At 35.0% G+C, this 12,167-nt stretch overlaps 1 protein-coding gene across 10 annotated transcripts in view; it reads right to left on the reverse strand.

Moving 5' to 3' along the window:
* Positions 1-1,164: 1,164 nt before the first annotated feature.
* The window catches only part of BBOX1 (gamma-butyrobetaine hydroxylase 1), a 40,004-nt gene continuing 29,001 nt past the window's right edge, over positions 1,165-12,167 (reverse strand). For all 10 annotated transcript variants that reach the window (XM_026706302.2, XM_026706293.2, XM_026706285.2 and 7 more), the window contains 4 exons: positions 9,548-9,653; positions 6,466-6,662; positions 5,458-5,624; positions 1,165-3,700 (listed from right to left, as the gene is read on the reverse strand). In XM_026706302.2, coding sequence (XP_026562087.2) covers positions 3,534-3,700; positions 5,458-5,624; positions 6,466-6,662; positions 9,548-9,653 — 637 coding nt within the window. In that variant the 3' untranslated portion in view covers positions 1,165-3,533. The remainder of the gene's footprint in view (positions 3,701-5,457; positions 5,625-6,465; positions 6,663-9,547; positions 9,654-12,167) is intronic.

The following is a 12,167-nucleotide window of genomic DNA, read 5'->3' on the forward strand; positions in this document are numbered from 1 at the left end:
GGAGGCAGATGACTGCAGATGTCAACGTGGGAATAAATATACGTTGTATACTTTTAGTAACTTTAAGGAAATCTTGTCAGTTATCTGAACATTTCATATGTCAATTCGTAAAACATTCCAATTCCTGTTTTCAAGTTGCCATAACCAAAGGGGGAAAGGGAGGAAATCTGAAGAAGTATGACTGGATCTTCTGGTTGAGAAAATTCTTTATTGGAGAACATGATTTATGACACCAGGCCCATGCTTCATGGGAGAATCTGATTTATGATAGACCCAGGGGGGAGGGGGGAAACAGGGTCACAGGTGACTATGAATTAGGTATGCTGGCATGTTGCTACTAATAAATCTTTTGAGATTTTTGGAGCATGGCTCGAGGCTCATGATTTAATTAGAGCTATCGCCAGGACCCCGAAACTATACTGATATATTCCACATTAGAATACATAAGCTATTTACAGATCCCTGACTTAATAGTAATTTATTGTGTACAATCAACTTGCAGTTCCATTTATAAATTGTAAGAGTATTTAATTACTGGGCTAGTCTTCTCTTCCAATTTGATCCCCAATTTGTCAAGTGGTGCCTCCTGAAGCCAATGAATTTCTCCACTCCTTCCTGCAGCAGCTGGATTACATTTTTATCCAATTGTATGCTTACCTTTGCTTTTTCTCTGGATTTCCCTCCCCCAAATTCAAATTATGCAAACAATAATCTATTATTTGAAAACAGGGTACCGAATATCTGAAATTTGTTTGAATTATCACAATGTAAAATCGCCTTTTGGTACATAGTTCATAAAACCAACAATTAATGTGAACATTATCTGAGGTGGACACAGCTAGAGAGGACTGATTTCTCAATTACCCATATATTATGTGCTTCTGCCCTTGCTCTAAGGAGATTATAGAATATTTTATCTATTAGTTATTGTATTGCTCTATTCACCTGGAAAGCTTCAGGATCCCTTCCTTCCTGGTAAGAAAATTATTTTGTCCTGATACATATAAAATCAAATATCTAATGAATTTAGATAAGAAGACAATGCTACAGAAATTAGCAAGCTTTGCATGGGCTGCTGCTAAACAAGAGACAATATTTTATGAAAAGTTCCTAAGACTAATATTGTATTTGCTACAATAACACTGCTTTAATGCTTTTTACTGATTTTTGCAGATTTTAATATTTTATTAATACTTTGTGCATATTTATTTGTTACAACCATTGGTCAGAACAATAAACTGAATTGAATTGGGGGAATAAATGACAGTTCAATAAAGGGTTAAGATATTCCCACTTGCAATTGTTTGCTGCAAGTCAAGAGAAAGAAAAAGCACCATAAAAATTAATCACAGCAACTTCTAAAAGATACATTTTAACTGGAACTTTTCAACTAAATAGTAACTCCAGGAAGAGAAAGTGAAAAAAGAAGAATGTTAAAAGAACAGCTTGTGTGTATTTGGATTGCTTGGTGACTTTGGGACTTCTGGAAATTATATTTGAATGACTAAAAACAATTGGGTGGTTGTTTAAAAAAATTCTACAATGGCATCACTTGTGGATGAACTGAAAATGGAATTTAAAAAAATATAAAGAAGAGGAACGGGAAGGGCTCTTTTGGCTCCATTTTTCAATTTTTAGAAATGGCGATCTGTACCTACGAGAAGCTACAAGAAAAGACTGCGCAACAAGAAGATTGGGACAAAGAAGAAGCCATCTTTGATGAACAAGTAACTTTATCTGGGGAAGAAAGGGGAAAGGGGGGGGGGAAAGAGAGTGGAGAATTTAAGACCCAAAAAAGCAGCCCCAAAAGGGAAAAATAATGTGAAAAGTGGATATAATGTTAGAAAGCAACAGAAAAGGGGAATACAGAAGAGGGAAATGGAGGTGGAGAGACAAGGGGGTAAAAAGGGGAGAGAGAAGCAAGGGAGGAAGGAAGAGAAGTTACAAAGGTTTGAAGCAAGATGTAAAGGAATAGGACTTATTCAGAGATAATGGGTGAAAATTTAACTGAAAAAGCGATTCTGCAAAGGTACATAAGATTGTATTGTTATATTTGTATTAGAAATAATGTTAGAAAATTGGAAACAACATATGATTAAAAAGTGGGATAAAATAGTCAGTGTAATTCAGTGAAACTTTTGTGAACAAAATAAATGAAATGAAATAATTGAGAGAATTGAATTAGGAAGGAATGGGAACATTTTAATTATTCAGTGTTTTATAAAATATAAGTGAAGTGGGGGGGAAGTAACTATGGAAAGTTTATAAGTGTTCCCATAGAAGTATGATACCTATTTGAAAAGAAATGTGTAAAATGTTTAAGAGTTAAATGAATATTAACGATAGAATTGAATTGGTATGGATTGTTGTTTTAATTATATTATATATTTATATTTTTTTTCTTTTTTTTAAAATACAGTGTGTAGTTTTAGAATGTACCAAGCAGAATCCGAATGGAAGTTATGTATTATATTAAGTGTTATAATTTTAGGGGAAAGATATAAAGGTGTCATACTCCAATCAGTGATTACAGGAGAAATTTTGTTTAATGAGAAAAGATAATAGACAGCTGAAACAGGTCAGACAAAGAATATAACAGTTTGAATCGAGATGAAATAAATAAAATAAAATTAAGAAAGTTAAAAGAGGGGAGAAGCTATATAGAAAATGTAGAATTGTAATGAGATATGGAATGGTATATAAAAATGAGCATGAACTTGAACTTGTGCCTGTACGAAGAGATGTAACCCAGGATCAAGTTGCTTTCAAAAAAGATGTTTTATGTTTTTATGTTTTGTTTTGTTTATGTTTGTTTTTAAAATCAATAAAATTTTCAAAAAAATAATAATAATCACAGCAATAGTATCCACTGGACTAAGTTCTTTACTAAGTTCTACTCTTGTGTAAAAGAAATTAATCTTAGTTCTTTTAAGTCACTTTTGAAAAATAGTCAAGGCACTATTCCATTTCATATGATAGATATCATTAGAAAGAACCATAATTAAAATAATTCATACATTGTGCTAAACTCAGTATGTTGTTAAGTGAATCTACCACAGTCATTAAGCAAATGCCAAGGTCATTAAGCAGTCAATAAGCAAATGCCACAGTCATTAAGCAAATGCCAAGGTCGTTAAATGAACTAATTGTCTGCAAAGAATGATTTAGAGATAAGCACAAGTTCCTGGCAAAAAATATTGTAAATAGTGATCACATGACTGCAAAATGCTTCAAATGGCTGCAAATTTGGGCAGGTTGTGAACACCCAAAATATAATCACAAGGGGGAGGGGGCAGTACTTTTTTTGTGTATGTCGTAACTCTGAATGGTTACTAAGCAATCAGACATAAGTCGAGGACTACCTGTAAGAACCCAAGTTATTCTTTGTTTAAGAGATTTTCTGCATATCCAACAGGATAGACAATACCCAGCTTATTCAGGAATGCCTTGAATAAACTGAAAACATATCAGGTTCATTTTCCTTTATGGAAAAATCATGCAGCAAAGATTAAGAGTTCTCCTTAGTCCAAGCTTCAAAGGCACTGTCTCCTCAGAACATTCTTTTGTAAAATTCGGAGCCTTGACATTACTACATCCCAGTCCGCGTAGGCTCCTTCAAGATGACGGGATATTTCTGCTCCTGCCTGGTAACTCTGCCGACCATGAAGTAAACGCCAATTATCAAATACCACTATGTCACCTAGAAAGAAGGCAAAGAATTATTTTAAAATAAAATCTGTGGTAAATACATTTATACTAATTAGAGATACGATGGAACAGAAAGGCTTACTGGTATAATATTTGGAACTACTGAAGCCAATAATTCTCTAAATACAGCTTAACTTGTGATGATTGCACTGGTATGCAGTTTTCTTGGCAATTTTTTTCAAAATAAATAAAAGTAGTTTGTCATTGCTTTCTTCTGAGATTTTTTTTCTAACCTCTCAGTGTAGCCTATAGCAGGGGTCCCCAACCCCTGGTCCATGAGTCGGCACCAGTCCATGCATGCCAGAAACCAGGCCACACAAACAGCATGCAGGAAGCATACGAAAAAACACCCCCTCTGGTCTGTGGAAAAACCTCTCTCCACAGAACTGGTCCCTAGTGGCCAAAATGTTGGGGGCTGCTGGCTGATAGCATTCAAGTTCTCTCATGACCACTTACTGAAGTATTAGGAGCATGGTGGCTTGAGTGGTTGGGCTGCTGGGGAGGAGGCTAGCAAGCCCATGTTTGAGAACTGAGAGCTGCCATGGGGCGGGTTAAGCTCTCGTCCTTCACTCCAGCTCCTCCCGGGGATATGAAACGACCCCCAGGTGGCATTCTCAGGGCAACAGTGATGTCACTGGTTAATTTTTCAACCTAGAAGTGCCTCGGTGCTTCTGACATAAGTGCAAAATACTGAAGTACTAATCGTTTTCAACCAAAGTAGGCCAGGCACTGCCAAATGCACTTAATATGCAAATGAGCTACAGTGGCGCAGGGGTTAGAGTGCAGTACTGAAGGCTACTTCTGCTACCTGCCGGCTTTCTGCCGGCTGCCTGCAATTTGGCAGTTCAAATCTCACCAGGCTCAAGGTTGACTCAGCCTTCCATCCTTCTGAGGTGGGTAAAATGAGGAGCCAAATTGTTGAGGGCAATATGCTGATTCTGTAAACTGTTTAGATGGCTGTAAAGCACTATAAAGTGGTATATATGTCTAAGTGCTATTGCTATTTGGAGAAATTTGCTTCAGATGCATTTGTATATATGTGCGCCCATCTCTCTATCTCCACTATCACTTCAGAATGCATTTTAAGAAAAATGAGCACTGCATGTGATAAGTATTCAAAAAAAGAAAATATTTATGTAACAAAATAACAGAATAACAGAGTTGGAAGGGACCTTGTAGGTCATCTAGTCCAACCCCCCAAGAAGGAGACACCTGTCATTTCTGACAGATGGCAGTCTAGTCTCTTCTTGAAAGCTTCCAGTGGTGAAGCTCCCACAACTTCTGAAGGCAGATTACTTCCTTTGCCCATTCCTTTCCCTGGCTCTCTCCTAAAAGCTGGGGAGGATTGACAACTAAGTAAAAAAGAACTCCCAAAGGTGCTTTTTCCAGAAAGCAACTGAATTTCTTCAGTTTTTTTTTTTAAAAAAATTTGGCTTCTCATCCAAGAAACTTCTTTAGTTCTTTGGGACAACCATGGCCAGGATGCTTGAAAATCTCCATAGATAAGTAAATAATGAATTTTATTATTCTAGCTAATAAAAAAAATAATGAAAGAATGACATGGGATACAAATTTATAGAACAGAACAGCATATTTTGCTTGGAGCCCTCCCTTGTGTCTGCAAAATCCACCCTTAATAGTTGGAGAATTTTCTGAAGAAGTGTTTGTATATTTCTTCCTATTTCTACTGAAAGACTTTTTACATCAACTGGAAAAAAAAAAACTGATTACCATTTCATCCAGGCCTACCTGGCTTCATTTTGTATGAATATTTATAATCCGTGCTATTTAGGAGACCAACATAGTCTTTAAGAGCAGCATAAAATGGCTTTACTTTTTCAGCAGGTATGTCAAATATTGTATCTCTGGTTGCATTGTTAAAATTGATACGAACCACTTGGCCCTTTTCATCTACACTGTTGGGAAATGAGAGAACAATTCAGGTTATCCTCAAATTTTTCAACAGTTTTACATAACACCATTCTTCATTCGCTGGTTTTTTAAATGGGTTAGGCTTATAAACCTTATAATGAATAAAGTATGAGACTTAAAATGAATAAACCGCTGCATGGTAAATAACTGAGAATCTGACCGGTTCATCTTAATAAAGCAATTAAATTTCCCAAAATTTCCTTATAAATTTGAGATTAGGGAAAAGTTAAAATGAAAGCAAAACTAGATAAATTTAGTTCATCCTGGCAGAGACAAGTGTTTTGCTTTTAAATTTTGAGGCTTCATTATGGTTTATACAATTATATGTTTAGTGTGACATTGGATTGTTATCAACTCTTTTAATACGAAAAATGTCTTATCTCTAAAAAAAATTCTCTAAAATGAATGTAGGAGAAATTAAACCAACCATTTGCCCATTATAAACCTTTTTCCACCCAGCTGTACTTTGTTAAAGTGCTTTGCTGAGGGCTTTAATAACAAAAAAAAAACCAAAATTACATGCAGATTTCAATAATGTCATATCATATCATATACATCCATATCCACTCTCTCAATATGATAATATGAATAGCGCACACATTTTTAAAAAATTGATTTGTATTCCTGTCCACAAGGTGGCAGGCATAGCCTTAACATTTTTTATTTTGTTCAATAAAACTGACTGCCCAGGGTTCACCAGTGAGATAGATGGTCATACAAATATGCTAAATAAATAAAGCAAAAAGATACTTTTGATTGCAATTCAGGAATAAGCACCTAGACAACATCAGATAAAAAGATATCACATCATTCAGTGTTACCTACTCTATAATTCTTTGTTTGGCTTGCATGGCAAAATCACAGTAATCAACTCCAATGTCTGTGAAATCTACAAATGTAGAGGTCAAGATTTTGAAGGCATAAGGATTTTGTTCCTTAAACCTATTGGCTACATGAAATCCATCCACAACTTCACTCTCCCCTCCAGTAGAAGTTTGTTTTATACAATGCAGAAACTGAATCTAGAACAAATTAACATCAGGTTATTATTATAAGTTCAGCATTATGCTCTACATTTTATTTTATATCATAAATGTCTTTAGAAGTCTCATTATTATATAACATGACACGCTTCTTTAAAAATCCCAAAACTAGAAACACAAAGAGACTGTAAAGATTGCTGGCAAAACTTTTTGTTTAAAACTATGTTTTAAAAAACCCTAACAAGCATTTGGAAGAAATATCTTGGTGTGATTCTTGGCATAAATTAAAATATGAACTTTCTTTTCTTTTCCATTTAAAAACTTCCCCTTGATTGCCATACCATATGTATTGTACAACCTCTAAATGAATTTTCAAGGTAATTCCCAAATCTGAAAAAATGGCATCTATTTAATAGCACATGATCTGCTTAATCTATCAAAAGTATGATACCACAGATTGTTTGAAGGCCTTGAGTAAAAATTTCCTACAGCAACACACATACCACATTAATCTCCCCATCTCTGCAAATACAGCAAGAGTGGCAGAAATATGGGCAGTATTAGAAGTTCAGTAGGTTATTAAAATACTGAACAGAAATACGTATACATTTTCTCCACTGAAACATCATGGATTTTCTCCTATGAATCCATCAGAGAAATTCTAAGCATTTCTCTGCAATACACTGTATAGTTATTACAGTAACAGATGCCTTTTGAGATGAATGTTATTTAGTACATGGTTGATTTAAAGTGTTTATGTAGAAAATAACTTGGAATCAGTGTAAACCTCACCAGAATTGATATTCATAAAGGCCAATTTGCACCATTTGAACTTCTTATAAATGTAAATAAAATGATTATACTGAATTAGGGCTCTGACTGCTGCATGTGTAGATTTCAGATTTCTTTTCAGATTTCCCTGTTTTCTATTAGGAGACTTAAATGAGGTCAACTTTGCATTTCTTTAGAACAGGGATGCCAAACTCCTGGCCCACTGGCTGGATGCGTCACGTGCTGGTCACGCCCCCACCCGTTTAGCAAAGGGGAAAAAAGTCCTGATACGTCACATGACGTTGCTGTGACAACGTGAGTTTGACACCCCTGCTTTAGAATCTTCTTAATGCAATGTTGCAGAGCTTTATCTTTTTTCACTCTTACACAATACATGAATAGGTTTGTCAGCTAAAAATTCAGGGTATGTGACATAAATTAACACTATAGATAACACTATAGATTACAAACTGTGTGCATCTGTGACTTCACCTGAGCTGATAACAATGGAATTGAGAAATACTAACCTCAAACAATACAGGATAGCGCTCTCCAGATGTTTTGGTCTCATCAGCCCTATAACTATGGTGAACTGCAAAATATTGTAGCTGTTGTAAAATGTCTGAATGAGTACAAGGTTGCTTACCTCATACATTTTTATGAATCGGCAGAAGCAAAGGTATATCTGGAAGTAAGATCTAGTACCAAATGCTATTGTATCACCAGTGCTATTTAAAATTTATTTGAAGCTATTTGTACCGAAATTAGGGAACTAAGAGCAAGATATCATTTAAATCAGAAGAGGTTGTCCACTATCAAGAGAAGCATTTGAGCCTAGGAGTGAACTGGATGATCAGTTCACTTGTAGTGGAATCTTGTGAACCAATGGCTCCCAAATCAAGAACTACTTGTTCTCAATGGGTTGTACTTTTCATAATTTACTAAATTTATAGAATAAGAACAGAGTTGGAAGGAACCTTGGAGGTCTTCTAGTCCTCTAATCCAACTCCCTGCTCAGGCAGGAAACCCTATACCATTTCAGACAAATGGTTGTCCAATCTCTTCTTAAAACCTTTCAGTTAGAGCATTCACAACTTCTGGATGCAAGTTGTTCCACTGATTAATTGTTCTAACTGTCAGGAAATTTCTTCTTAGTTCTAAGTTGCTTCTCTCCTTGATCAGTTTCCACCCATTGCTTCTTGTCCTTCCCCTCAGGTGCTTTGGAGAATAGTTTGACTCCCTCTTCTTTGTGGCAGCCCCTGAGATATTGGAACACTGCTATCATGTCACCCCTAGTCCTTCTTTTCATTAAACTAGACATACCCAATTCCAGCAACCACTCTTTATATGTTTTATCCTCCAGTTCTTTAATCATCCTTGTTGTTGTTCTCTGCACTCTTTCTAGAGTCTCAACATCTTTTTTACATTGTGATGACCATAGCTGGATGCAGTGTTCCTAGTGTGGTATCATCAAGACATCATAAAGTGGTATTAACACTTCATGTGATCTTGATTCTGTCCCTCTCTTAATGCAGCCTGAATCTGTCCTCTTCATTAGAGGCACAGTTACCTATTACTATCAGCATTTCATAAATTGTCTGTTTATGGACTTTGAGAGCTTGACAATTAGATTTCCTGCAATGAGCGTCTCAAAATTGGATTATTATGATGTGCTTTGTGAATTTGGGAATAGTTCAGCACTGCAATTAGTTCAGAAAACACTAGGAAGATGATTAAGCATGTCTGAGTTCTACTGTGTTAATGAGCCAGGTTCAAGATGTTTGTGTTTATTCACAAAGCTCTAAACAATTTGGAATCCGATTAACTCAAATAATACCATTATCTATATAAACATTCAGGACCTTCGGGAGAGGCTCTACTGTTCACGACACAGTTGTAAGCTGGGTCCTATGGGAAATTCTGACACAGATGCCAATGTTGGTGTGTTTTACATTTTCTTTGAAACTACTTCTTTTTATGTTAGTCTTCCCTGAATAGAATTCATGGGCTCCCAGTTTCTACTCTGGTGCCTTTAATCATTGCACCAAACTAGCTCTCATATAACATAATACATGGCTAACCAAAATATTTTACATATTACTATGCTATTAGCACCCATTTTACTGCTGCCTTATTTTTTATGTTTCTCTTACCCCTGGTGGAGATTGTAGAACAGGGTAATCAGTATGAAAACTTAGCTTCTCAGTTGTGTACGCCACATTGTTGGCATCCAATTTGTTTTGCACTTGCCAAGTGGGCCTTTATAAGGAACAAGAAAGGAAAAATAAAACTATAATAATCTGCCTGTAAAATCTAGATGCAAATTATACAGATCCAAAAATTGTATAATCATAAAATTAATATCCACATTAAAGTACCAATGCCTCACTGTTTTTATCATTTTATTTATTAAACTTAAAAAATGCAGATAATCATCATTTAAGATGGGGAGGGTAATGATTGCAATCACAGGTGGCAGGGAAAAGAGAGAAGTGGGTTTTGAGTTTCTTCTTCTTCTTCACCCTGCAAAACTGCTCTTTCCTTTAGGGGAAAAGCAACTAATAACACATCTGGAAAGGAATATTTAGATCTGAAATTCCCTTTCCTGAAAAATAATATCCCATGAGCTCTTATTTGTATTCATCCATGTAAACAATTAACTGGCAATGCTTTGCATCGCTAATTACTATAATAGTCTATTTGTTTTTCTTTTCTGAACACTGAAGGCGATTCCAATCTCAAATTGGCATGCTAAAGGATGCCAATAACCAATTCCAAGAAAATCCAAAAAAGATGAAATATACTGAAATACTGTACAGTACATTTGTCCATATCCAGTATACATTAGAAAATACTCCGTATTTACAAGAAATTCTAATACTAGAAGATGAAGTCAGATCAACATTCCAGTCATTGCCAAATCAGAAGGCTACAGGCCACAAAAATATGACAAGCACAAAAATAATAATCAATAAACATTTTTATGAGGATATTTCAAATAAATTTGGAGAATGGTACAGATTGAAAGATGTCAATCTATTTACTGCAATATAGTAACGTGATGTAACAGTGCGTGCAAACTACTGTGCAATATCCCTAATGTCACCTGCTGACAAAATAATGCTTAGGATTGTCCAACACAGATTACAGTTCTGTGTAGAAAGGGAAATGTTCAAATTGGTTTTAGAAAAGGGTTGGAACAAGAGCTATTAAAGCCGATGAATACTATATAACTGCAAAGTCAAAGAAGACAAAAAAAATAGTATATATATATATATGTATGTATGTTAGTATATGTGTTGCTCTGATTATAAGAAAGCTCCTTCATTGTGTCAGTCACATCATGTTGTTGAAGATGCTAGGAATCCCACAACATCCCATTGTCTTCATGTGAATCCTATATATAGGTGAGGAAGATAAAACATGAACAGAACAAACTGGAACTGGGTTGGCAAAGGAATGAGAAAGGCTGTATACTTTGAGAAAGGCTGACAATATGGATTTGAAGTACATCCGATCCTAGTTTAGGGACTTTTTTAGCAATCATTTGTAAATGCAATGGCAATAAATGATAATTAAAAAAAATTATTTTGAACCAAAGTGCATATTAACCATCAAATATTGTGATGAGCTGAGCTTTGTAATTTGGAGTTAACATTCTTTAGGGTAGTGCGCCACTGCAGAGAAAAACAACTCAGGAAGAGGTAACTTGCTTAAGCAATCTGCCAGGGGCTTAACCGGCAACGGCTTACAGATATATAAAGTTAGTAATTCTGTAACAATTAGCACAATTCACTGGATTTACATGTCATGTTAAGCCATAAATCAGTTTGCACAACATGATAAGCCCAGACAACTTATTGATCAAAATTTAAGAAATTATGGATGAATTTTGATTTAGTAGGCTACAATGATCAATGACATTCATAGTAATTATAATGCAAATGTGTTTGTATTAGTTAATTTCTGTCCCTTTCATTTATAGGGTCTTCTATTAGTTCACTACTTGAAAATTATTTACATCTGTCTTATTCAAACGCTCTTTAAATTTCTATAGTATTTGCCTCTTTTAGATATGTTAGATGACAGCTGTAAACTAAACATGGCATAATTGTTTAATTTTTTCCCCAAAAATAAATAAATTCCTTCTAAAAAAGATCATTAAAAGTCTATTAAATTCATTGTATTTAAAGAAATACATTAATAATTCAAATCTTTGTGGCTTAGTAATTAAGGTTCAAATGTCAAAAGGATTCTGATACAATTTTTAAAAAGCATCCTCACACACTGAAGAAATCAGTTTCAAATACAACAAAGTGTGCTCAATTAGATACAGAAAAGATTTTGTACATGTTGATAAGTGCTTGTGTCTTTTTTTCCTTCAAAACTATGCAGGTCATGTATTGTAGCATAACTAAAACCAGAGAGATATCTTTTAGATCTAAAAAGGTTCCAGTCAGTATGCCACAGTTAAAAACTATACAAGTATGCAATCTTCAATTAAGTTGTATCCATAACAGAATAATGACTCAAGGTTGTCCAGGATTTGGCTGGAAAAGTAGTCCATGCTCCAAATATTGAACCTCATCATACTGAAGATGGTATGAGGGACACTGAATTACAGCATGGTGTTCATATGCAATCCTTGGAGATGTACAACTTTGCCATGATACAGAAATATTATAAAGTTCTCAGTAACTTTCTCATCCTGAAGGAAATGAACGTGTGTAATTACCATACAATTGAAACTTCCATTCTACCTAAGGAAGAGAG

This window comes from Pseudonaja textilis, chromosome 1, assembly GCF_049901715.1.
Source record: "Pseudonaja textilis isolate UNSWEBS1 chromosome 1, rPseTex1.2, whole genome shotgun sequence".
Lineage (NCBI taxonomy): Eukaryota > Metazoa > Chordata > Lepidosauria > Squamata > Elapidae > Pseudonaja > Pseudonaja textilis.